Source organism: Paramisgurnus dabryanus, chromosome 18 (genome assembly GCF_030506205.2).
Source record: "Paramisgurnus dabryanus chromosome 18, PD_genome_1.1, whole genome shotgun sequence".
In the NCBI taxonomy this organism is placed as follows: Eukaryota; Metazoa; Chordata; class Actinopteri; order Cypriniformes; family Cobitidae; genus Paramisgurnus; species Paramisgurnus dabryanus.
In genome coordinates this window covers 12,066,053-12,093,805 of record NC_133354.1, presented here as the reverse complement: position 1 = coordinate 12,093,805, position 27,753 = coordinate 12,066,053, and the positions used below count along the sequence as shown (strand labels likewise).

At 39.5% G+C, this 27,753-nt stretch overlaps 1 protein-coding gene across 2 annotated transcripts; it reads right to left on the bottom strand.

Annotated features, from left to right (window-relative positions):
* Positions 1–1,617: 1,617 nt before the first annotated feature.
* On the bottom strand, positions 1,618–25,969 carry tsc1b (TSC complex subunit 1b). 2 transcript variants are annotated; one of them, XM_073812508.1, is made up of 23 exons: positions 25,887–25,969; positions 23,966–24,244; positions 23,709–23,812; positions 23,249–23,401; positions 22,991–23,135; positions 22,677–22,831; positions 22,425–22,498; positions 22,151–22,329; positions 20,989–21,107; positions 16,317–16,482; positions 15,167–15,285; positions 14,942–15,023; positions 14,751–14,846; positions 13,979–14,585; positions 12,783–12,826; positions 10,859–11,025; positions 10,397–10,579; positions 7,315–7,425; positions 7,089–7,211; positions 6,814–7,001; positions 4,111–4,284; positions 2,845–3,902; positions 1,618–2,814 (listed from the first exon to the last, which is right to left on the bottom strand). In XM_073812508.1, the coding sequence occupies exons 2-22, from the start codon at positions 24,072–24,074 to the stop codon at positions 3,326–3,328; spliced, it is 3,675 nt and encodes a 1,224-aa protein (XP_073668609.1). In that variant the 5' UTR covers positions 24,075–24,244; positions 25,887–25,969; the 3' UTR covers positions 1,618–2,814; positions 2,845–3,325. The 2 variants fall into 2 exon arrangements, with proteins under 2 accessions (XP_073668609.1, XP_073668610.1); XM_073812509.1 differs by having other exon boundaries at positions 23,966–24,211; positions 25,887–25,958.
* Between the last annotated feature and the right edge of the window lie 1,784 nt (positions 25,970–27,753).

Here is a 27,753-nt window from a genome sequence, read left to right as displayed (position 1 = left end):
ATTATTTTAATTGCAACTGGTATTGCTTGACTTGGGCCCAAGTCTGAACTGGTACCGCTAACCTATTTTCACACTTGGATACAATCATTCTTTAATTATAACTTTTAAATGAATGAAAAAATAAAGATGGGCCCTTGATACCAGAAATCTACAATATGTTCAAGAGAAAACGGAAAAATAATGAAATAAAAATAAGACTCTTTATAGCCCAATCATGAGTGCATTGCACTGCTTTAACTTCACGTCTCGCCTCCTCGTGCGTCCTGACAATTTCACTGAGTTGCATTTCAAGTTGGCAAAGGAGAGATGGGAGAACTCCCTTTGCTGTGAATACTTAAGATTTATATTTAAAATTTCATACAATCTTTGAAAACATTGAGGAGCAATTTCATATTTGCACTGACATCTAATTTCTCAAGTAGATTCTGAAATCACAAATTGGTGCGGATTCCCTCTGCGTCCAATTATTCTGCATCAGTTTTCCTGACCCCTTAGAGTACTGCTAAATTAAACATAAGATTTTTTTTACTCCTTCGTGAAATAGTCCTACATATGCACGCGTTTGATAAACTAATCTTACTTTCTCAGCCGCGTCGTGTTTCTCCCCGCCGCTGAATTTAAACGAGGCGCGCGGTGAATCATTGCGCTGTGTGTTTATATCTCTAAATAAAATATAAAGTATTTGGTCGGTTTATCAACTTAAGCAGTATAACAGTTGGACGACGGTCTTTAGAGACCAAAATTATGCGAAAATAATAGAATATCTGAGGTAAATAACAACGTTATGTGTAAAAATAAATACAACGTCATATAGTAACGTTACATAGGCTGAACGCTACAGCAATGTACGTTTTAATGTTTTTTTTCTGTAAAGTGTCGTTTGACCCGTACAAAGATACGTACTAACCTTTAGATTTGAGATGTGATAAACAGCAGAGACTTCTTTACGTAGGCACTGCGTAAACCGATTGGCGTGTGATTATTAGGTATCGCGAGAGCGATTTGAAATCTGTTCTTTAGAATGGCTCTCGCGACACCTGACGTCATACGTTGATCCGACTGAGCAGCGTCGCATGAATTCGAACACATCTAATTGAGTTTCGCTGCGCTTGGTTATTGATACGCAATGATCCGGTGCAACATTGCCCTCTAGTGGCCGCTGATAGGATCGACATTAGAAACCTATCAAGATGTGATGCCAAAATATGCTTTATCAGTGCTTTTTTGGAAAAATTAACAGTTTGGTATAAATGTCCACCACCAGGTGACAATATGAAATGTTAAAATACAGTGCCGTTTTAAAACTTTCACATGAAACAAGCATTCCACAAACCTGAAGCAAAGAACCAAAAAGCAAAGAAAGTTTGCTTTGAGAATGGGATTAGCACCTAATGTAATAAGAGTCATACGTTTTAAGTGTGATATAAATGCACAACAATGTAGTTAACATAATATGTGAACAAGCATCACTCACCTAAATTAGCAGCACATCAGTGCAGGTACAGTAACAACCAAGAAAATGATGTTTTCCTGGCAGCATTGCTTGCAGGCCTCAAATTGCGAATGACATCAAAGCGAAAATAATCAATGAGAAAAATAATCAAGACAACCCAAATCTGTAGTGCAAAACATTGAAGATGATTTTATTTTTGTCATTCACAGTTAACAGAAGCAACTGCTTTAAGACCCTTATCCAAAGCGTCCCCGCCTTCCCTCCCCAACAAACCCCAGAACTTTCATCTCCATCAAAGGAGCATCAATTCATACGTTCCTTTCATTTCATACTGATTGTACCTTGTGTCTTGTTAAGTCATAGTTCTTGTTGTTGGCATTAAAAGAGGATTGTTACACATGCTCTAGATAGCAAGGCAGAAGGAACAGCATAGATTTCAAGGGGACAACAGGATTTGGTAACAATTTCTTCTTCATTAATTATTACTGCAGACTTTGCCGTCTTGTGGAAATTACGTTAAAAAGTTGCCATTGCTACAATCTACTCGCTTCCAGTGGAGCAAAACTTTAACAAATAATGTCCTCACTTTCCAAAAAAATAAGCTAATTGATAAAGAACTTTACATTTTACAGTACAGATAAACTCTACATAACAACGTCTTAGGTATTTGGCACACAAAAGGCAAATTAGTAATGACATTCAAATGAATGTAGTACACTAAAGTGAGAGGGTAAAATACAAAGGTCACCAAAGCTGGCAAGTCATCATTCTGCCAAAATGTGGTACCATTTAGCACAGTAAAGAAATGCATTATATATTTTTCAATCTGTTTTAGTTTTATTGTACTGAATTATTAACTACTAAAAAGTTAATGATGATAACTTGCCTTAAGATGTAAGGTGAGTATTGAAATTTTATCAATCTGACTATTAGGGTAAAGCTTGATAATGGCCACTATCTAGATTTCATATAATAATAATTATAACAACATTATAATAGAGACTTATATTACTTCAGAAGAGATTATGGAGAGAGGTTTGGAAAACACTTTGATGGCAATGTCTAAATAATAATTGAACTTTTAAAAGCAGTGGTGAGTAACGCGATTCTCTTTCCAAAGCTGCAAATCCCAAATGGGAAGAGATGACAAAAATAAATAATTATAAAAATTCTATTCATATAAGAAACTTCTCTAAACATTCCGGACCTTCTTTTTGTTTTGGCTGTAACATCTATAATCCAATTTTTACACCCAGATTAGGCCCAAAGGGATGTTTAATTAAACAACAGTGCAATTTAACCCAGGATTAGTCTTAGCCTTAAATCTGGGATACAGGCCTTCCTTATATGCCAATGGTAGGCTACACACACACACACACACACACACACACACACACACACACACACACACACACACACACACACACACACACATTACATCCAAAAAAATGATAAAGATAAACATGATACTGTATTAGCGCTTGAAAATGTCTAGGTTAAAACCTGACGGTATAAAAAAGAAACACTGACTCCTGTTGACCTATAAGGGTGTAAGGACGGTACAATCACTACAACTTAAATTATATTGCTTCTATTACCATAAACTTACAGCTTCACTTGCAATGGTGAGAACGCTGATAAATTAGCAAAAATAATAGATGTAATTGCAACATTTATAGGGTAAAATTAAGTAGGACCATTGTGTGACCATCTCTGAAACCACATTCACCACGCTTCCATTTTTAGGAAGGATTTCCCAACTCCAAATCCTGTTGTCAACTTGAGGAAATAGGACAAATAACACTGAAAATTGAAAGAGTCTTGCCTTACACTCTAATATCTAAATTTGCACCATCCAGCCTATCCAACCATTTAGCTGCTCCCCTGGTGACCTTCATTATAGTCCATGATCCTTAACGGCTGCTGCCTGGGCCGCTCCGGGCACCTTGAGTCGAATGTGTCTCGCTGCGAACCAGGGTTGGGTTCTTTAGCAGATGTGATGAGAGTGAAGCTCTGTGCAGAGGCGGACCCAGGAGCGCTTGGCGTGGTCTTCGCTGTCGGTTCCACGCAAAGCTCAGTCTTCAGGCCCTGCGATAGGCCAGTGAGACGGGGAGGAGGAGCTTCGTCCTCATCGCACTGGCTCTCGCTTTTGTTGCGAAACAGCTCCCTTGCCCGCATGCCCAGGAAGCTTTTGGCACTGGGGTAGGAGCCTACAGTGACCGGTGCCCCGGCATGGACCAGGGGTCCTGGAGGCCCCAGTGGAGAATGAGGACGGTGAGGGGGTGGTTCCACAAGGACAGGTGGGGGAGTGTCTCGACTCCCATTTAAAGAGTTGGCTGCAGTCGGACTGGATTTGGGCTGACCTGGCGATAAAGTGCTGCCGTTGCCGTGTGAAGATTTTCCCTCCTCCTTGATGGCTGTTTTCACTGGCCGGTCCACCACTATGACACTGAAAAAAAACAGAACACTATTAGAAGTGCAGAAGTATTTGTTTATGTAAAAAATGAGATTTGGGGGAAAATGGGCGGTCCCTATTTGCCACAAAAAGCACACATTTAGCAACACACAAACAAATACATGGCACATATGGTATAAATATGAACATAAAAAACTTAAAAGTTATAATTTTTGAGTGATACAATAGTATTAGGTCATACTTAGGCTCTGTAGAACTGCGAGGATCAGCGGCGCCCTCTGCTGTTAAGACTGAAGCAGTGCTAGAAGATTTCTCAGTCTCCAGCCTGCTGTACAGCTGCAAAAGTTCAGCCTGTAGGGCCAGTGCTATCCGTCTTTGGGTCTGGTACCTGCTCTCAGATGCCTGCAGCTCACCTCTGACAAGAAAACAGGGAGATTGGATAAAAAAATTGATTCTTTAAAAATGGGGTGCATGATCTCTGAAAGCCAATGTTGACATTTGAAATCACCTAAACAAACACGCCCCTACCCCAATAGAATTTGGACCTTCTTCTGATAGACCCGCCCCACACATCAGAAAAACCCAAGCACCAATGTCGGTTAGTAGACATGCCCCTTACTTACTGGCTACAAGTATGTTTGGTACTCGGCCAGACTCCCTTTTCCAAAATGTTTTTCAAAAATCATGCACCCCACCTTTAATTGTTTGATTGTGTTAATAATTGGTGCTTAACAGCCCATGGATACTTATAAACTGCCATTCTTTGTAAAGATCAATGTGAATACTTTAACAAAATGTTTTTGGTGTTCAACACAACAAAATAGCACTATACACTATTTATAACCAACTTGTAATTAGTGTTATTAAACATCAGAATTAAATAAAAAGGTTTTTCAATATTTTACTATGTTCTTAGCTCAACTTAGAGAAATGAATACATAGCTATCTTAATTCAATGCATGCACTTAATCTTTGTACTGTGGGTCGTGAATGTGTTAGCATTTAGCCTAGCCCCATTCATTCCTTGGGATCCAAATAGGGATGAATTTATAAGCTACAAAACACTTCCATGTTTTCCCCATTTAAAGACAGTTACATGAGTGATTTAAACAAGTACGTATGGTGGCACAAAATAAAACGTGGCAATTTTTAAATGAGTTCGCCCGATGTCGAAGTGTTGCAAACTAAGTGCTCTTACTCCATACAATATAGTTCTCATTTTTTATCGGATTAAAAAAAAATCGCCACGTTTTATTTTGTTCCACCACACTTACTCGTGTAACTACTCATTAGGCTTGTTGCGATAGTCGGTGAAACGGTGATTACCGGTGCTTCAGCCTCTCACCGGTTAGATCACTTGCCCACCGCGACACCGTCTTTCACTGGCGTTTTGATATTTTCTTGTAATTAAATCATTTAGTTTGGTTAGAGAGAGCAAACACTTACAACTGTATGTGTCTGCTGGCTGAATCCAGCGGAGCTGAACGCGCGTCATCACAGAGCTGCGGGTGTCAGATTTCATTCCTGTCAGACTGCGGCGAGCAGACGATGGCAGAAGCCGCGTGCTTACTCGTTTTTGTTATAAGATACATATATGATGTTTAATATAGGCGAGATCGTTTTGTTGTTGTGTTTTTCATTAAGAAGAATAATAAACCCATCATTCAAGCAGCGCTTTATGGAGGAATAGCCGGTTGCTCTGCTTGGGACTGGCGGGTTTCTGTCAGAAGTAACTGCGCACATTGACTCAAGCACTTAAACCAGCTGTTGCACTCACATTTGCACGCAAATTCATACGCGATTTAACGCAGCGTACGCAAGCGCTGGATTTAAACAACAGTTGCATCTAATTCAAAAGTGAAAGTAAAATGCCCACTTCTGTGCATTTATAAGCCCCTCCCACCCGGTGAAACCGGTATAACCGGGTTTGTCACGCACTGATTAACCGGTGGGAAAATTCTGTCACCGCAACAACCCTACTACTCATGTTAACAGTCTTTAAATAGGGAAAACATGGAAGTGTTTGGTGGCTTCTAAATTCATCCCTGTTTGGATCCTAAGGAATGAATGGGGCTAGGCTAAATGCTAACACATTCACAACAAGCTGTACAAAGATTAAGTGCATGCATTGAAAAAATAGGCATGTATTAATTAGTCTAAGTTGAGGTAAGAACATAGTAAAATATAAAAAAACTGTGGTGTTTTCCTTTAATATTACCCTGTACATGAATTTATAATGTCATTGTCTTTAAACAAGGACAGGGAGTCCTTAAAATAAAATGTAGTTAAATCATAACATAAATAATAAACAGAATGGAAGTTTAAGGTTTCTAGAAACCATTCGAATGATATTGTCAAATTCACCATACATTTACATTGAAGCATTACTGCTGTTGCTCTTCTCATAAATGTCTTGTATGAGCCCTTTTTTATTTTAAATGTAAGTTTTATTGTCGCGCATAGCGCAGACAATTCGGTGCAAATTCCGAAATATGACAGAATGCACAGTAACGATTACACAAAGTTACTACAAAACACGTGCGCAGGCATACCGCATTATAGAGAGGGAGAGAACGGGTGTGTGTGTGGGAAACACTAATGCTTGCTAACCTTTCGTGATAAACTCGATCAACCGTCAGTAAAAAACTGTCAATAAAATCTGGTTGATGTTTCGGCGAAAAAGAAAGTATACGGAGGAACGGCATTGAAAACACCGCCACCTTTTCACTGTTATGTGAGAGAGAGGCGCATGCGCTGCACGCAACATTAGAGAAAGGGAGGGGGCGCGCTGGGCGTTTGCAACAATGAATTAAGACGTTTTTAAACAGTAAAATATAAATGTAAATGGGAATCATGAAAAATCTATTCTTGGCGGCCAGTGTTGATTCCGTGGCGGTGCGCCACAAGTAAATCAATGTATTGAAAACACTGCAAGTTCTTATACCTGGCCTGAACCTTTACATCCTCTAGAAACTTCTTTTGCTCTGCAACCAGATGCTCTTTCTTCGAGAGTAGCGTCTCCAGCTCGGCCACTCTCTGCTGAGCAGCGTCCAGCTTTTGGTTCTGGAATAACAGATTCTGCTTTAGACGCTCTGTGTCCTTTCCCCATGATGTTTGGAGCATCTGCACCTCCTGCAAAAGAGATGTCAGAGAAGAACACTGAGCTTACTTGAGAAAAACAAGACTCTAGGCTGTTTGTACTCCTGATGTGACATCTACCTTGCTGTTGTCTGGTCCAGCCTGCTGCAGCTCCTGGACACACAGTTTATGAGCTTCACCCAAAAGCAACAGCTGCTTGTTCAGAAAGCTGAGCTGCTGCTGAACACTTTCACTCGTTGACAACTGAAAACAAGGAGAAAAATCGTGCCACATAATCAATGCTTAACATTTTATATTGTCATTTGTAAAAAAAATTTGTTCAACTCGGCAGGTGATTTTTCTTTACCTTAGCAGTGAGCTGGTTCAGCTGGTGCCCTGTTTGGCACACCTCATTGTTTGCCCTCTGAAGCTCCGCCTCCATATCGCCTATTCGCTTCTGGCTTTCTTGTAGCTTACTCTGAATGGAGTGCCGCAGATGCGTGTTAAAATATTTTTTTCATTTCTAAAGTCTGTATACCATGGTAAAAAATGTACGGTTGAATTAAGCTTTACATTAAAATTATTTGTTTTCACCAGAACCTGTGCTGGTGGAGTCTACACACAGTAAGTTACCATTTTTGTTACATTTTCATACATAATCTAGTAGATACACATTATTATTACACAACTCATTGGAATGCTTTATTCTGATTGGCCAGTTTGTTATTCCAAGATAACAACCGCTCAAAACTGTAACCCGGATGCTGCAAACCATAGACATACTTTTTCTTGCCACAGTATTTAACATTATATTTACAAATGACTAAACCAAATAGTGTGTTTGTGACATTTGAGCGTCTTATATTTAAAGGGACACTACACTTTTTTATAGAAAATATTCTCATTTCAAGCTCTCCTAGTTAAATATTTGATTTTTACCGTTGTGGAATCCATTCAGCTGATCTCCGGGTCTGGCTGTACCACTTTTAGCATAGCTTAGCACAATCCATTGAATCTGATTAGACCATTAGCATCACGCTCAAAAATAACCAAAGAGTTGCAATATTTGTCCTATTTAAAACTTGACTCTTCTGTGGTTATATCGTGTACTAAGACCGACGGAAAATTAAAAGTTGCGATTTTCTAGGCAGATGTGGCTAGGAACTATACTCTCATTCTGGCGTAGTAATCAAGGACTTTGCTGCCGTAACATGGCTGCAGCCGGTGCAATGATATTACGCAGCAGCCGAAAATAGTCCCCTTAGTAACTTTCAATGGCAAGGGACTGTGTAATATCATTGCTCCTGTTAAACTCTAGGGGAGCTGGAAAATGAGTATATTTTCAAAAATAGTGGAGTGTCCCTTTAAACCGAAAGTAACCAGGTTTAACTCGCAGAAGGTCTGTATTCGTTAAAAACTATCTAACAAAATATTTCAAAACAATATTTCATGTTCCTTCCCTTACTTATGAGGCAAATAGCTGTGTAATAAACAGGGTTCCTACAGGTTTCTTCAAGTTAAATTCAAGTCTTTTTAAGACCTTTTTAAGACCATTTATATAAAAAATTAATACCCATTTCACGTCCCTACCAGCAAAGAAAAACTAAAATACTTAAACTTGTGTTCATTTATTTTTCCGATGTGAAATGGGTAAAAAGATGATAAGCCAAGCAAGTGTGAAAAATTTTTTTCAGTAGGCCACAAGAAAGTTTGCCAAACAATGTTAAGTTGTTAAGGAATTTCTGAGATTTTCTTTGATTTTTCCCGCTTCTCCTTTGCCTGTTGCTGTGTTGTGTTGCAGTCTATGATTGTGGTGATCTTCATTTACTGAAGGTATCACGTGTTCGCAGTATTTTGTACTGTGACCCGGGACTGTGTTGCGTTCTCAATTATTGGATCCGCCACTCTTTATTTATACTACTTTATTAAACAAACAGAGATGCAAACACATGTATGTTCAAAAAAGAGAAAGGTAATCTAAGCCCTCGCACCCAGGCAAATATCCAGATACTTAGGCTACATTGCCACAGACCCCTGCCATCCCTACCAACCTAGGTATATACTGTAGAGAAAAATGAAATTCGAAAATCAAAAGACGCCGACATTAATTTGGAATATTCAATTTCATTTTTTATGTTAAACCAAAACTCTTATTGAACTATCTAGCACTTCTTCTTGCTTTACTCCTTCTTCCTCTTCTTCCTGGCCACCTCCTGCAACGTATCCAGGGCCTTCCATCTGGCTGCATTCATTTATATTAATTTCACATTATATTTCATAAATCCAACCATAAATGAACAAAGCTGACAATGTTTGTCAAAGCATCACAAAACACTTTACTGTTTTTGCACTGACATATGAAGCAATACTTGTGTAGATGACCCCTTTTATCAAACTCTTTTGAATACAATAATATGTATAGTATATTAATGATAGAAAGTGCAGGTCTAGAGATTATAAATGTAATTGGTGTGTTATGGTTTATGTAGTTTTCTTTCCTTTTTTAGATAGAGCAGAAGCAGTAAAAGTGCCTCTTTTAATTCCTCTCTTGCAGATTAAAAGAGCTTAATCCACTTATTATTTTAGATTCAAAAGTCTACTTGCTGTCCCAGTGACTGGTGACTTTATATTATAGCTTTGCGTTTTTTATATCTAGAGTCAGCTTGAGCTTTGCTCGTGCAATGGGCTTAATTAACATTCACATTGCTTTTTTGCTAACATCTTTGTGATCTTTGAGCAAACTTTTTAGATATAAAAAGATGGTTAATTAATAATTACATTATTAAACAAAGGGACGGAGAAAGAAAGTGCAGCGCGTGGTCGTGACTTTCAAACCAAGCCAGTTGTTATCGCAATAGAAACGGAGGCACGCAGCTTGAAACTGCACGTGAACATTAGCGCTGACTGACTCTGATCACGGCCGTTTTCCTATCGACTCGGGTTTTACACATAATGTTAATCGGACCCGGTCCTCCGTGAAAACCTCTATGCATACAACTCTGCTCAAGTTCAGAAACATGTGACGCTGAACTCGCTTCATGTCGCACCCAATTCATCGAGAAACAGAGAGCATGTGAACGTACAGCAGACTCATCGGTAGAGACACGATGTGCTCGCAACCAAAATGCCATTAATAATGAAAAGCCGCAGGCGCCGAAAAGCGATGAGTTTGCATCCCTGATTTAATCAAAATGTGGTTGACAAAGAAACTTTTAAGGAAAAATACAATATGGAGAAGTTACATACAGCACAATTTTTAAGACCCAGACATCAAAATTTAAGACTTTTTTAAGTCTTTTTAAGGTATTATTTCCAAATTCATAAATTCAATGCTTTTAAGGCTTTTTAAGACCCCGCGGGAACCCTGAATAAAGCTGCATAATGTAGAGACAGCCGGCTGTTATACATTATCGCTTACTTGTATCTACCTTAATAGGTGTGTGAAGTACCTGTAACTCTTGGTTTTTGGTGTAGTAATCATCTCTGGCCTGCTGTAGTTGGCGTATCTGGCCGTGCAGGCGCGTCACTACCGTTTCTCTGTCATCCCACAGCTGCCTGTATCTCTGTTGCTCCACCTGCAAGCTCTCCCTCAGGGACATGATGTCCACACTTTGCAGGTTCAGCTGGTCCTTCTGTAGAAACAAATATACAGAAATGAAATCAACTCTCTGATGCCTTCTAGTGGTCAACAAAATAAATAGGTTGGGCCAGATTTACAGAACAGTTCACCCAAATATGAAAATGATGAAAGTCATAAACCTGGGATGGCTTAGTAAATTCTGAGAATTTTTTTCATATGCGTGTTAACTACTCCTTTAAATACCATCATTGTCTAATTTTAGATGGCCAGTGCTGGTTACTAGTACTTGTGTTCGGTACAAATGTTTAATTGAGTGGTTGTTACTATGTACCATAGCATTGTTCTGCTCTTCGAGTGTGGTGGCGTTGATGATGCGGCGGAGCAAACGCCGGTTACGTACGGCGTGCTGCTCTCGCTTATATCGCTCGTACAGCAGCTGGTTGTGTAAGAGCAGCAGCTGACTACGCAGTGTATGCAACTCATCCAGAGGAACAGAACCTGTAGAGGATCAAGAGCAGATGATGAAGACCACGGGAAATCAAGGACAGAGAGAATGATAGAGACAGAGCGCAGCGTGTCATAACCTGAAAACCACGCCCACCGGGGGGAAAACAATCCAACCGTCTCCATTGACTTTGTATTGCGAGAGGCTGCCTCCTTGTCATTTCTGGCTTATAACAAAAACTGAATAATGCCTAAAAGCTGCTGTGTGACAATTATGTACAGCTAACAAGCCAAAAACCCCAGAAATAAGTTTTTATAAGCTGTCGAGCCGTAAAACTCAGCCTTTAAGGAGAAAAAAGTGGATCGCCGACTACGTTTCCCCCTAGTGGACGCAGTTTTACTAATAGGAGTACTATGAAAAGTTGCCACTTTTGTGTCTTTAAACACTCGTTTTTTGGGGTCGACAGCTTATAAAAACTTATGTACAGATTAAACTTAAAAACAGAATAATACCTAAAAGCTGCTGTGTGACAAGTTGTACAGCTAACAAGCCAAAAAAAAACAGAAATAAGTTTTTATAAGCTGTCGACACTTGCAATAGTAAATACCAAAAGCCGACATGGAAAATGCACATGAACACCCCCTCATATGGTATTTTCCACTGGGCAACTCGTAAACTATTTTGATGCACGAGTTGCCAAGATGAGATAAACTTTGACCTTCTCAAAATGCTGGAGAGCAACAGAAGAGTCGTGAAAATGATAAGCATTGTACACGACTTAATGTTTTTTGCTGCTGTTAGCGCAAAGTTTTTGTAGCTTATACAATGTATTTTCCCTACAGTACCACAACAAAAGCACTTGAACACAAACACTGGTAAATACCAGTTTACAAATGGAAAATATCATCTTTTTCATAGCATGTGAAGGCAGCATTACAACAAAGCACAGATGACAACGGGTCTTATCGAGAAAGCGTAAACACGAAGGTAAAGCTTATCTTGCGTTAGCAATGACGCTGGTAGTGACGATTCTCTCAGATCAATCAGTGATCTACAGTGTTTTTACGTCACGTTTTAGTATCAGCTCAGCTCGAGGCGGTACTAAAAAGGTATTGGGGCGCTTTTCCATTGCATAGTACCCCACGGTTTGGTTTGGGTCAGCTTACTTTTGGGGGCTGGGTGCAGTACGTAGTACCCAATACTTTTTGTCAGTATTACCTCGGTCGCGGTTCCAAGCGAGCCATGCTGATACCAAAATGTGACGTAAACACTAGATCACTGATTGGTCTGAGAGAATCGTCACTATCAGCGTCATCACTATAATGTAAAGATTAGCTTTACCATCATGTCTTGAGTAAACCTGTTGTCATCTGTGCTTTGCTGGAAGTTGCCAAACTCCCTTTTAGCGATGAAAAACATCCCCAGGTGACCTGTTAAATTTTTCCAGACTTGCAGTTTGTGGCGGCACATTCATGATCGCCCACGTACCGTACCCAGTTAAAAAGCCCCCAAAAGTAAGCTGACCCGACCCAACCCGTTAGGTACTACGCAATGTAAAAGCGCCATATGAGAAACTAAAATAAAGTGAATAGCATTTGGCTGGTCATGTGATTTCAAGGCAGAAGGGCCTCCCTTATGCAGATTAAAATAGCTTTTTCAAAACCACTGCTGTGATTGGAGTGCACATCACTGTAAACATATTTGTCTGAAGTGTCGCTGCATTTTACCCATTAAAACTTAGTGCACCTTTGCATTTGAAAGCACCGCTATTTCAGAAGTAGCAAACGTGTGTCTGTGCAATGCTGTTTACCTCCAAAGTGTGTCCAATCAGCTGACTTGCTTGGCAGGGGTAATCTGAGAGCGATTGTTACAGAAAAGGGAAAAACAGTGATGAGGAACAAAGGTCAGTGACTATGTGACAATAATTTTGGACACAGTGCTTTTCTGGCAGAAGACAGAAACGAGAGCTTAAGCCCACCTAAATGCATTTGAACCCAGTAACTCCACTCAATTATGTGTCTTCTCATAAGGCCTGTGTATGCCGTAGGGTAGGGAGGAGTGAGAGAGCGAAACAGAGAGAGCTCTGATTGTATTCGTTTAACACTGGCTCTCCTGTTTTCCTATTGACTGATTTGAAGTCCTTTGAAGAGCCAGCGCGACCTCACGTAATTGCGTAATGACGTCGAAAGGTCACGTGTAACATATATGAAACGCACATTTGTGGACCATTTTAAACAATAAACTGACACAAAGACATTAATTAGTATCATTCGACATACAACAACATCAGAACGGTCCTCTTTCTCCACACTTGTAAACACTGGGCCGTAGTTTCGCATTCGTCATCTGTGACCTCTTGACGCGACGACGTTTTACGGGAGGTCGCACTGGTGCGTCACAGGACCGGACATAGACGAGAAGTTGTGGTTTAAAAGTTTATATTTTTAATTTTTCTTGTCAAAAATGACAATCGTTTTGCTAGATAAGACCCTTATGCCTCATTTGGGATCGTTTAGAGTCCTTTGAAACTGCAATTTTAAACTGCATTAAAACTGTTACTTGTTGGGGTCCATTAAAATTAGAAAAATCCTGGAATGCTTTCCACAAAAAACATAATTTCTTCTCGACTGAACAAAGAAAGACATCAACATTTTGGATGACATGGTGGTGAGTAAATTATCTGGATTTTTTTTTTAGAAAATTGACTAATCCTTTAAGGTTATATTTTCCCTAGAATCGAACCCATGACTGCTAATGCACTGCTAATGTATTGTTTTACCAGTTGAGCATAATTAATTCACCATGCAAAACTCTAGTACATTTTTAGGGTGTTTGGAGTGGTTGTTAGCATGTCGCAATGTGGTTTCGTGGGTGTTTTGGGTGTCAAAAAAAGTCTTCCTGAATGTCTACATATCTGCAGTGTTCAAACCTACAAGCTCTTTTACAACGAGGCATGTTCAGAGCTGCAATTTCTTTAACATTTTATTCAAAAAGGAAAAACCTTACCTCTTTAGCACTTTATCATGGGAGTCTGCACCCTGCTGCACAAGGCGGTCCAGCACCTCCAAAGGAGAAGGAGACATGACCCCCTCCATACCGTCCTCCTCCCCATGCTTTAACACATCACCTCTCTGGCACCTCTCTAAAGCTACTTGTTGCACAATCTCTGAGGTCTTTCTCTCCACAAACAAAAAGGCCGTCCGGGGCAGGGCCATGTCAAACAGGGCCTCGTACGGCACCGGCGGAGGTTTGCACGGACTCGGGGAGCACAAGCCAAATTTTAGGGCTTCGTCCTCTAACGCAGAGGGACTCCGATGGAGATGGCTGTGCGCTGGGTGCTCGATAGGCGTGAACACTGGTTGGAAGGACCAAGGATGCTCCTGGGATGTGCCTCTGCTGACCCTGCCCTTGTCTCTGGTCTCGGATTTATCGGGTGTGGAGATGGCATTATGAGGGTCTCTGATCGAGCCGCCCAGGACTGAATAGTGTGCAGGTTTTTCCTGGGCTCCGGTCAGGGTCTCTGTGGTGCTGAAGAAGGGAGAGTCAAAGCCACGAAGAGCAGCTACATCACGCTTGTCCTCAGTGAGTTTCTGAAGCTCCTCTGTGATGGCAGCTGAAAAACAATTACGGATAAAAATGTATAAAGTCACTCCCATATGTTCTTGTTAATCTCCAGTAACCATTCGTTTTAATCTTTTAGCCTGCATGCTTGTATCTGCGACTAATCCAGATTCTACAAAGAGCAACAAAGCAAGCAGAAAGCCGATCTTGATCTTACCATCCTCCCGCTCCTTTTCGATCCTCATCTGCTCCTGTTCCTTCATGTAGACTGAGAGCTCGGTCAGCGTCATGGGCATTTTCTCACTTCTGCCCTCTGTGTCAGACAGGACAAAAGATTTAGTCCTAATAACGGTCCATATCATTTCCCATCTCCTGCTGTGAATCATAACACTGACTGAAGCGACTTACCTTTGTGATTGATCACTTCAGACTCTCTGATTGGTTCCTGCCTGACCAGGGCAGGTTTGTTGTGGTCTAAAGGTCTAGCATCCTAAAGGGCACACATCAGTTAAAACAGCCTAGAGTCAAACTATACAAGATCGCATTGATCTCAGAACAGATTGGCAGTTTGAACTTAAAAGACTTAAGAGAAGGTTATAGCTCAGCACAGGAGGGCAACCTCCACTCGATTACCTTGCATGACGGGCTGGCAGTGCTGCGATGCGGCAACATGGGGGGAAACTCGTCTGAGAGGCTGGGAGGAGGCGAGGCGGTCGCGGGTGTGCTGGAGGATGGAGTGCCTTTTCCACCTGCTGCAGGGAAGATAGTGAGACGTCATTAGCCATGACAACATTTATGCTAGTGCTTGACGTTAGGCCTATCTGTGCTGCACTGTTAAAGGCACAATATGTCAAATTATTGCATTAAAGTCTCTATGTATCAACTATATACTTTTATAGATGTATATTAAAGAGACAGTTCACCCAAAAATGTTGATACACACCTGTATAAATGTCTTTGTGTTCTGATGAACACAAAGGAAGATATTTTAAGGAATATTTGTTCATGAGCCCCCTTCACTTCTATAGTATTCTTTCTCCTGCTATGCAAGTGATAGGGGGTTCATGATCGATTTGCTTACAAACATTCCTTTAAAATATCTTCCTTCATTTTCATTAGTACAAATACATTTATACAGGTTTGTAACAACATGAGAGTGAGAAAATTATGACAGACAATGCAGTTCACAGTCACAAATGCATCCACTGCTGTACTTGTGCCATCCCTGCCTTGTGGTTTATTAAAGGATTAGTCAATTTTCTTAAAAAAAAAAAAAAATACATATAATTTACTCACCACCACTCCAAAATGTTGATGTCTTTCTTTGTTCAGTCGAGAATAAATTATGTTTTTTGAGGAAAACATTTCAGGATTTTTCTCATTTTAATGGAATTTTATGGACCCCAACACTTAATGGTTTTCCAGAGCCGGAGGAAGACGAGAAGTTGTAGTGCATATTTTTTATTATTCTTGACAAAAATTACAATGGTTTCGCTAGATAAGACCCTTATGCCTCATTTGGGATCGTTTAGAGTCCTTTGAAACTGCAATTTTAAACTGCATTAAAACGGTTGGGGTCCATTAAAGTCCATTAAAATGAGAAAAATCCTGGAATGTTTTCCTCAAAAATCTATTTCTTCTTAACTGAACAAAGAAAGACATCTACATTTTGGATGACATGGTGTTGAGTAAATTATCTGGATTTTTTTTAAGAAAATGGACTAACTCTTTAAATTCTTCAAACGTAAAAAATGTGTAGTAAACTACAATGTAATATAGTCACCAGGTGTACTGTAGAGGCGGCTGGGTAGGTGAGAGGCACTCTGGGACAGTTCCGGGTTCGGCGACATCCCACGAGAGGAAGGAGGCGTGGCCATGCCACACTGGGAGGAGGGGCTCCAGAGGGAATCTTTACCGCCATATGCAGCATTAAATTCACAGCTGGAGTTCTAAAAATAAACAAACACATGAGTTCCTCAACTGCTTATGCAAAGAAGCGATTTTTACATTTCTCTTTAGCACCATGTACTGAGACATGGGTAAACAAATAAACATTCTCTTCATCCCAGATATTTAATATTCAATATGTATTTGTTTGGTTTTCCCACAGACATTATAGTTCATATACACAGAAGATAAGTGCAGATGAAATGAAAGTTGAATGCTAGAATAATGATTAAATTATAAAAATGTGATGTGATGTGACATGACACAATACACATGACATTATGATCCATTTTCTCTATCTAGTGGGGGTTGACCTACACTACATTGAAAAAAAAATACATTGTTTTATTTCTTAATATCCAAACATTACTCTCTAGTGTTTGCTTTTAACAGTATGTGACATGAAAACAGCTTATATACCCGTTTCTAAACATTTCGATTAAAGGGCACATATTATGCCCATTTTTACAAAAAGTAATATAAGTCTCAGATGTGCCTAGAATGTGTCTGTGATGTCTCAGCTCAAAATACCCCAATGATCATTTGTTAAAGCATGTCCAAAATGCCCCTATTTGGGTTGGAGCAAAAGCGCCGTTTTCATGTGTGTACAGTACTGTGCAGAAGTCTTAGGCCATCACCACCAGACTTATTAAGTTTTAATGTCCATCCATATTTATTTTTCAATCTATTTTATTAAGATACAAACAGAAAATACAGGAAATATGTACAAAAAAATAAAAGTTTCAGGACTAAACCTCTTCTTTAGGCATCGTCGGTGTTTAGTGTGACCTCTCTTGGCACTAAACACATTTTGAGCGTCTTGAGCAGAATGAAGACAAAAAGACAAATTTCTTTAAAATTAGAATTTTTTAGGATTTAGGATTTAATATTATTTTGGTTTAAGAGATCCTGCAGTTTCCTCCTATTGCTTAAGTGGAAGGGGAGTTTACCTTAAAAACTTGACACATCAGTTTACATTTTTATACAGTTTTTTTTTAATACTATAACTAGGGGTGGGCGATATGACCAAAATCTTCTATCACGATAGGATTAATTTTATATCATGATAACGATATGTATCACGGTAGAGTTTTTTATGTTTTAATAAGGTTTAAATCTTTAATACCATAGAAATGTTCATAATTCTCACAAAAAACATATACAAGCATAGAAAGAAGATAAAAACAAACAAAACTCAAGCTCTCTGAAGATACACAGTCAATAAGAATGATAATAAATAATTATGCATGTATGTATAGGCCTATATATATTTTTATTTAAGGTAGAAAAGTGATTTAATCAGGAGCAGTGAGAGATTTTTTTCTCAATGCTGTTTGATTAACACGAGTGACAGACAGGAGCAAAATTAGGTAACTTCCCCTTTAAGACCAAAGTCCGGATCCAATACACTGTTACACATGCGCTTTCTCTTTTAGCTGTTTACTTTCTCTTAAGACCTTACTGGTCGTGTTTATGATGATGCTTGCAAAGACGGGAATTTTGACGCATATGTGTATTTAAGGCCAATAAAGCGGGAAAAATGCTCACGAGCTTAATAAGCAGAGGTCGCGCGACTTGCGCGCTCCTCACAGACAGAAAGAGCAGCGGTTGCGCGACTTGTCCGCTCCTGACACACAGAAAGAACGCACGCATACAGATCTGTTGTCTGTGTTTCAATGGCTTAAAATAACTTGTTTTAAAACTGCAGTGCTTAAATACGTGTACAAACGTTACGTTTTCGCGACCACACGCACAGGAGCGTGACGTGGGCACGTAACCTCGATAGAAACGATAGTCCAAAATCTCTACCGGTTGACAAATTTCTACCGGTTAATTTTGTCTACCGGTTTATCGCCCACCCCTACTATATACACATTTGCTGTATTTTCTGGATGCATTCTATTAAGGAGACTGAGAAACAATTAAATACGATCACTATAACATTGCAAAAACAACAAATCTAATTCTGGCATGGTGGCCTAAGACTTTTGCACAGTATTGTACCTTCAGATGCAAATGAGCTACTGCCCCCACTCTCTTACCAACAGACAGTGAGCGCTTTCAGTTAAAAATAGCTCTGATTCTTGTGAATACAGTCTGAGACAATAGTAACTTTAGCCACATTAGCGCTACAGCGTGCTAACAAATACATTTAGAATTTTTTTTGGGTATAATTAACCAGTCAGTCAGTGGCCGTGTGCGGGGCTTCGTTTATGTGACGTCACATTAAATCTTTCCCCGCCATTGACGAGTTACAGCATCTCGTCAATTAAGGGAAAACGCTCCGAGTTTTGAGGAAAATCCTTATTTCCGCTATTATCCACCAGGTGGCGCTCTTACTCAACTTATAAAACACTAAAGCATCCACCGATGCCAGAAACAGTAAAAACTCTGTGTATGTTTTGCTTTGATCATCATTCTTTAACAAAAGTCCTTTACAAAAATGCAATTAAAAATGCAAAATCTGGTATTTTTGAAGAAACCTACCCATATTTAAGAGGTGATAAAAAGAGAACAGATAAAGATAGAATGAAAAGGGGTTTTTTTTGTTTGTTTGTTTAAAGCAGAGGGTCTGTTCTTTCTAGGGATGCTCCGATCGATCGGCCGCCGATCGTGATCGGCCGATAACGGCATTAAATGACGCGATCGGCACTCGCCAAATTAGCCGATCTCAAGAGCCGATCTTTCTGTTTACTTTTGTCATCATAGCGTTCCTGATGCGGCTGCAATTAGAGACCATTTTACACATTGAGAGCATTTTGTAACCCGTTGCTCATGTGTGACGTGCAGATTTGGATCTCTCTCTGCCAGAGATATGCGTATTTTCTATGAGGACGCGCGCCGGTCCTCAGCGCGATGCGTCTTCACATCCCTATCAAACAGCGTATACAACACATATCTATCACTGACAATTGCATCCTCATGACGAAAGTTTAATACTTGCATTCGTTTTAAAGTTATGAAGGTTTAAACTTCCATTTTCCTCATAGCTGCTCTTGTTTGCGGACACCCGCCGCACGCATACACAGCAGCCGGTCATCAGTGCACGTGAAGAGAACGATCTCTCCCACGTCTTAAAGCTACAGTATCCTAATTCATCTCTCAATAAAATTACTCTCTGCTCATCAGTGAAAACTGTTGTACTTCATACGAATGCGTGTATATTTAATTCATACAGTAAAGACTGTGAAGTGTTTTATTTTAATTACTTTTAACAGACATAAACCTTTTTAAGGGCATATTACATTTCTCTTTGCAAGAAGAAATATTTGTTGTGCTTATTAATTTGATTCTCTATTAAAACAATAACATACCTAATTTACAGTTAGTTTCATTTATACAAATGGTGCAAACTCTGCTAGATTATAGATAAAAGATTCCCATTCCACTGCCATTCTGTGATCGGCACTGATCGGCGATCGGCAGATCATGATCTTGGTGATCAGTAATCGGTGATCGGCCCCAAAAATGCTGATCGGAGCATCTCTAGTTCTTTCATTTGATATATTCAACTTTTGTAAAAAATCATAAAAATGCTTTTGCTGGCTGGCAAAAAAAAACACCCTGACAGGGAAAGAGTTAACAAGAGATTCAAAACAGCATGTCTAATGAGACTGCTTTGGTTTAATGGAGATTAAAAAAAGAGGGTGCATTTTTTTTCATTTGTAGGGTTGTTCTGTTCACGCAATGCCAGCACACATTAATGTCCAAACACATTATAAAAGTGTATTTTGGATAATATCTGCCATTTAATGTATATATTTCACAAAATATCTGCCTATCTTTAATGTTAATGTGCAGTGCATCTTGGTGCAGCATGTAAAATAATACTCGTATAAGGGATCTCTAAAAATAAATATTGGTTTTCAGATTGCGAGAAGCCAATCACAAATATCGGTTATCCTCAAATTTCAAGCAGGTGCACCCCCAACAGCAGCACAGTATTTACTAAACTGCTTGATAAATCTAAACCAGGCACCCTAATATTAACATCTGATTTGCATAGATATGTGCCTCACTAAAACACAAACGCACGACTGACTGCGTGTTTTCAGCCTGGGGTGGAGAAAAGGTCCTGACTGTATGAAGCAACAGTCCAGGGAAAAAATGTCAAAGCGTCATTCCTGTTGCCAAGGCGACCGTTTCTGCGTCAGCTAAAAGATGGCATGTTTTTCTCTTTTTCAAGCCCTGTACACCCACCGGAATGACTCAACACCTCTCCCCTCCTTCCTCACGGCTCCTCAGCCTGCCTGGAGAACAACGACATGATTCATGGGGGATAAGGGGGGCTCTGGTGTGGAAAGGAAAGGGGATGGGTGATTTACAGACAACAGCTGACTAACTGACAAACAACAAGGGGGAGGAGGGAAGCAGACTCTGGTTCCTTCACTGGTGCTGCTGTGTAAGTGAGCGTGCCAACCCAGATCAGTTTGATTTAGTGGATTCACCTTATACATACATTTTCCAATGTTCAAACAAACCAGAAGTCTTTTTGATGAGAGTCTTACCTGCCGACGGGTCCCAGTAGGACTGCGATAGGGGGGCTGAGTCCCTGAGAAAGTAGACAGGGGCAGAGGAGGGACGGCAGGCTGACGAGGGGTGGAGAAATGAGTCGAGGAAGAACTTCCTGCAAGGGTAAAAAAGGTCCAAAATAAACATCCTGCCACTTTCACTGAAAAACAGAGGCAAACTTTTAACTATTACACTGACTGAAAACAGACTAAATGTCTTTGTATTAAAAAGTAAGCCTGCTGTTTATGCACTGTTTTTATAAGTTAACTTGTTTTTAAGCAGTTTAACCTTTAATCCTACGTAGTTCATAGCTGTACATTAATTTTTTATTGTTGCCTTGATATTTGCTGATTTGTAATTGGAAGATTTCAAATGAAAAGGATGCTATTGTTTGATAAAAAGAATGGATCAAATTATTTATGATTGCCAAGCAATGATGTAACTTGATGTAAACATGATATATTAAATCAAAACTTACTGCTGTAACTATTATAAAACGTTATTTTTAAACATATCCAAAATTAATTTATTATATAAACAACCTCTAATGGGGCATACACACCAAACGAGAGTTTAATAATTTTCAGGAGTAGATAACATACAAAGTCAATGGAAAGACGCGATCAGACGTGTCCTCGCCCGGGGTGATGCAAATGGTGCAAATTGGCCGGCGCGATTGCCGCGAAAACACGGCTATTTGCCTCAAACGCGCTTTCGCACAAATTGAAAATATTCAATTCAAGCTAAAAAAAAAGTTAAATCCCGTGAGTAATGTAGAGCGAGCAACGCAATGTTTTGGTTACCTGTTCAGGGGTCTCATTTTTAAAACATAGGATCCTTACTAAAAGTCTATGTATGCAGAAAAGCCAAAAATGGCAAACGCCAAAAAATATTAAGACAAACAAAGCAATGTTTCCTTTATAAATCACAGATCACCTGCAAGTGTGCGTAGATGAATCTTCCTCAGATCCCACGCTGCAAGCCCATTCTCTAATCAAGTTTGTTTTTTATAGAGCACAACCTTTGAGAGGAACTGGCGTACGCACGTTTCCAGCCCCGTTTTGTGTGTACGCACGCTTTATAAATGAGACCCCAGATCTTTAACCACTGGGCAACATCACCCAACCCAACACATTTTCAAAGTTTGATGTGGTTTACCATAGCTACTGTGAAAGTCAGCGTACGGACTGGCAGTGCTTTCACCCGGACGTTGCTGTAAATGGGCACAGAAATGCTCTGGCATGGTGGCATAGCCCTCTTCACAGGACGCCTCTTTTGGGTCCAGAGAGACTTTGGCGCACTCAATGACAATGTCATGGGTCTCGAACTTCTTCCACCTGTTAACAGAAAAAAAAGCAAAAGTAAAAGGGGATGTTTAGTGCTAATATTCATTTATGGTTGTCATTTCCTGACATGGTTCAGAAAGTCTCACCTGCTGGGATCCAACTCATGGTCCTTGGTTCCTGTTACTAGCTCTGGGTGTATTCTTACATGCTCCAGCATTGGCTAAAACAAATACATTATATACAAAAACACGATTAACTTTTTTTATCTGCAATAGTGGAGGTAAATAAATGATGTCAACAATAAAACATTACCAACATTATCGCATTAGTAGAACAAACGGATTTTATTGTTTTTTATGTGGTTTGCGACCATATTTTACAGTTTAAAGACAGCTTACCTTGACAACCTCTTCAAAGGTGTCCATGTTCTCCTTCATGCTGTAATGAGAACGAAGGTAGGACACAAAATTGCAGGGGTACATCCCATACAGCCGATGGAAGAGTGCGTACACGCTGGCGTGCAAGTGGATGAGATAAACCTCTGGCATGTGTCCTGATGAACAACAACACTAGTTATTGTCTAGAGTTTTGTTAGAGCTTTATAGACATACAACTGATATTGGGGATTTAAATGAATTATAAATCTGAGCCAGCACACGATCACATTAAACGGTAGGCAACTGGGAGGAGCATTTCTGTTCAAACCTCTCACCCGGGCTTCTCAGGTTCCATGAGGCCAGACGGCCAAACACATCGAAGAACTCATAAAGGTGCTGCTTGCCAGCTTGGGGAATCATGGGTAAAAGAGTGATAAGCACCAAGACCCCAGTAATCAAAACCACAACATCTGTGTCTGTCTGTAAAACAAAGAAAATCAACACGTTTATACTACAACACTTGACGCATAGCATTAAACATCAAAGACACATATGTGAGAGATCCATCACAGGATAACATTTTATCAATTTACCTTGAGGCATTTGAGAAGAGATAGCAGCAGCGGATAGCGAGCGATCTTGTGGATCCAAGATGGCTGCTTACGGACGACGTGCCCCAGTAGAGTGAGAGTGGGCAAGCGACACTGGGCTTTACCCATGCATTCATTCATTTTATCAAAAAGGTGCTGAGAGGAGGAAAAAACAACAGTAAAGTCATATTTAAATAAACCAGACAAATAACTGTTGACGAAGTGTTTCGCTCTCATATAGGTTTATTAAATATTAATGAATGAAAATGGAAATGCTTAAAGATGCATTGACATGCTCAGATCATTTATCCTGATTTGTGAATTGAAATGATCCTGTTTAAATGAAAGTCTATTTCTTTCTCTTCTTTCAACAGTTTTGATCCAAATTATCCATATATATATATATATATATATATATATATATATTTCTTTTAGCATAGGTAGCATAAGGCTAGTCAGTCACCTTATCGTGTGGCTCTCTTACTGAGGACAGGATGTGCACTGCCTGTGCGGAGTTAGTCTCCAGGAAATAATCCACCAAACCATTCAGTAGCACAGACCCTCGATCTGCAAAACATGAACCAACGTCAACACATGATAAGAAAATGCCGGGAGCTAGTCAATAAAATGTAATAATTGGTCAATTAAACCCAAAATCCAAACATTACTGAGGCTGCCTCCATTTAATGTTGTTTATAGCATAGGACATTTCAATCAGACCTGTGTTGAGGTGTTCATTGATAAGGCCTTTGATCTCATCCAGCTGGCGGAGGTCCGAGGTCTCCAGTAGTGGGAGGAGATCCCCCACGTTCAGCTGCTCCCTGGACATGATGGTCTGGACAGCAGGGGAGAGACTGGTGGCGGGTGTCTCTAAAACGGACTAGGGTGCGGCTCTCAGACGTCACTCTCACGGCATCCAGCCTGGAGGTGTCCCTGGGCGGCCGTCGATCCCGTCTCCAGGCACCACTGCAAAAGACATTCACTCATCTGGAAACGCCTCTGTTGATGAAATGTTTATGAGTACATCATGTGGTTCCTGCCTTTCCTAAGTAAACCTTCCAATGTGGAGCGAGAAGAACGCTTGGAAATATTTACAGAATGATGACACCATTATAATCACATCAGCAGTAATCATGCGGGTTGCAGTTATTGCAATAGCGCAAGTAGCAAGCTAACAGTGGTACATTTCCCCATAACAGTCCATTCTCATGTTCACTATTAAGGCAAGTAACAGACACAACTCTTTAGCATTGACATCTTTATGCATGATCATACAAAGGACAAAATTGACTTGGCACTTTCTAACTTTCTAAGATTTCAGTCTTAACCTACTGTACATCCTAACCAGCTCACGCCTTCGAGTAACGCGAGTCACTAACATCTCATGTGGACACACAGGCATGCAGATGAACAGCTGGTGGGGACCCTGTGTCCTTGCTGAAGACCGTTCCAGATATTAACCAAAGAAACAGATGTTATAAAACACTAAGCACAAGCATAACTTTGTGGAACATGAGAAGCATCTAGGGAAGGGTGACGTGATGTCAAGTTACTGTGCACGGCGGAAACAAAGAACTTCATTGATTAACTTCATGATCATTATCATAACCCACAACCTAAGAGACTGCATTACTCTCAGGAGAAAACAATATCATCATCAAGTGCTGGATTACATCATCACAATAAACTAGGGCTGTGCCTGGCATAAGATGAGCTTTTAACAATACCGTGTATATATATATATTTTGGAGCTGCAAAGCAGGACTACCAGTGCCTCCTGGGTCTTAGCCCTTTCTCTCTCTCTCTCTCTCTCTCATTCTGGCATGAAATCTAAACATTAATTATAGAGATTAAACCCATCAAATGATTAATCAGTCAGACAAAAATGTGAATTAGACTTACTAACTGTTAAGGTAAATACTGTTCAATGCTTCATAAGCGTTTCTACCATAAATCATTAGCAATTTGCATGCAAAAATAAAAAATACAATAACACAGAAGAGCACGCCAAATATTTGCTCCTGTAGCTTTATTTGCAAACCATTGCGTTTGGAACCCAAAGATAATAAGTTCGATCCCCGGAACAGAAATGCATACTTTAAATGAACTGCAAGTCGTTTTGATAAAAGCGTCTGTCAAATGCAAAAATAAGCGTAATGCAAAATATACATATGCAGGCCATGCACTTTCCGAAATGGTAGCGCGAGCATATTTGTGTAGATGTTTGTTCTTAGCGTGTTTGTCTTGTGGTTTAGGCAGCGTGAACTGACAGCAGCTCTCTGTGTTGAAATGACCACTGTCGTAAACAGCTCGCGAGAACAATGGCCAGAATCTACGGATGCCTCTCGAAAAAATGCGCAAGTCAAATTTAATATAAAACCGTGCATTTAACCTTTCTCCTTTAGCTCACTCAAATGCATGTTAAGATTTTATGAGATTTATTTCGAAACTGTATGAATCAATGAAGACTATTATTTCACTGACAGTCCCAGAGCCTCACCGACATGCTCAGAGCAAATTAAAAATGACGCCTGACAGACACGTTAAACACTGAGAAGCGATCAGATCTATTGTTTCGACTGTCACTGCACATAATGTAAACATATCACTTTAAAATGCAGCGTTTAATAAACCTGTTTACCTGTTAGAGCAACTGCACTCCACAGGGCGCCGCCATCTTGAACACCTCACAACCCCTCTCAGCGTGGTCACCATCCGCAACTGTGCAAGAGAAATAATCCCCGAGCGCTCAAAAACAAGCTTGTGTCATTTTACAGAACACTGACAAAAGATATGAATAGCATCAAAAATGATTTACAATCATACTTCGCAAATATAATGAATTGCAACGTGATTCATGATTAAGCATGAAAGTTCTTAATGAATTCTGCAGTTAGGCCCTGAATTGTTTTTCTGTATGGTGGAGGGATGCAGTGCGCTGTTATGCGGTTTTCGCGTGACTCAGGTGGTAAGCGCAAACGCTGAATCTGTATCTCACCAGCAAAAGCAGATAAAGAAAATTTTACAAATCAAATTCAGTTAAAACTGGATAGTGGATACTAAGTAAATGTCAAGCCTATATATTAAAAATAAACTATAAAGTTAAAGAAACATATTCTAGAAAGTTATACATGGTAAATAATTGTAATATCCCATACCCCACATGAAAAATAAGGTAGTGTACTTTGTATTTTCCATAGTAAACTGTAGAAAATGCATAGATACTATAGTGCTTTTTAACCTTACCATTGCAAATTTTAAACATACTACTACAGTTTATCAATTAATTATAGTAAAAACTATAGAATACGATATACATTACAAAGTCTAGCAATTGCTGTAATATACTACATATTACAATATTATAAAATATTATTTTAATATATATGTATTTTTGGGACCTAATTTTTCCTCAAAAGACAGTTCAGGATTTGATTGTTAAAAATTATTTTCTCTGTTTTAAGACTCAAGTAAAAGTTTTAAATAAGATATGTAAATAAAGTAAATCAATTTTTGCTGGATAGAACACACTTTATCTATTAGTGTAGGTTTATAGTTGTTATTGCTTCTTCTTCACTTGCACTTATCAGTTAACAGGGGTATATGTGTGATGTGCACTGGTCATACAGTAACAATGAACATGAACCCTACTTCGCCATTTGTTCCTGTTAGAGATGCAGAATATCAAGAGCACTACTGGTACAATTCATTTTGAGTTATTTCTAAGAGACTGTTTTGCTGTAAAGACCTCCCTCTAGTGGTTAATTATGGTAATACATCTATGCGCCTTTGAATTTTCTATTTTGTCCAAAATACGACATGTACATTTCGCAACATTAAATTTCACGGAAAATTGCTGGCGACAATTAAACATTAAAGTCCTATCTAATACATTGCACTGCACAATTTCGGTTGTGTCTGGCTACGATTTTGTTCATGGCATTTGTAGCATCAATCTAACTCTACAGCTAATGAAGTATATTGTTAACAAACAAACAAACAAACAAACAAACAGAATATATGGTCTGAACCGGTTACTTTTACTTTAATAGTTCACGTCAATGACCAAGCAAAACCTTAACTGAAATTAAATTAAATTAGCAGAGGATGGTTTCGACCCATCGACCTCTGGGTTATGGGCCCAGCACGCTTCCGCTGCGCCACTCTGCTAACACGGAGTCGCAGATAAAAATATTGTAACCTTACAGTATATTATTTGTTATTGTGGACTGTAGTCAAAAACAGATAATTAATAGATAATAGAATATGTCTAAAACATGTTTGACCCCTGAAATACATGGTCAGTTGAACAAAGTTTAATTCTATCTTTGAAAAAGTAAAACAAGTAAAGAACTTGATAATAATAACGCAGCTTGTGTAATGAAACAGTCACACGATGTGTGCGTTGCAGTTCACTAGAAAGCCACATGGGGGCGTAAACACATTATTTGATGCATCAATGCTTTCGCAAACGCAAAATACCTTGTGATCCCAGTTCAAAAATTAAA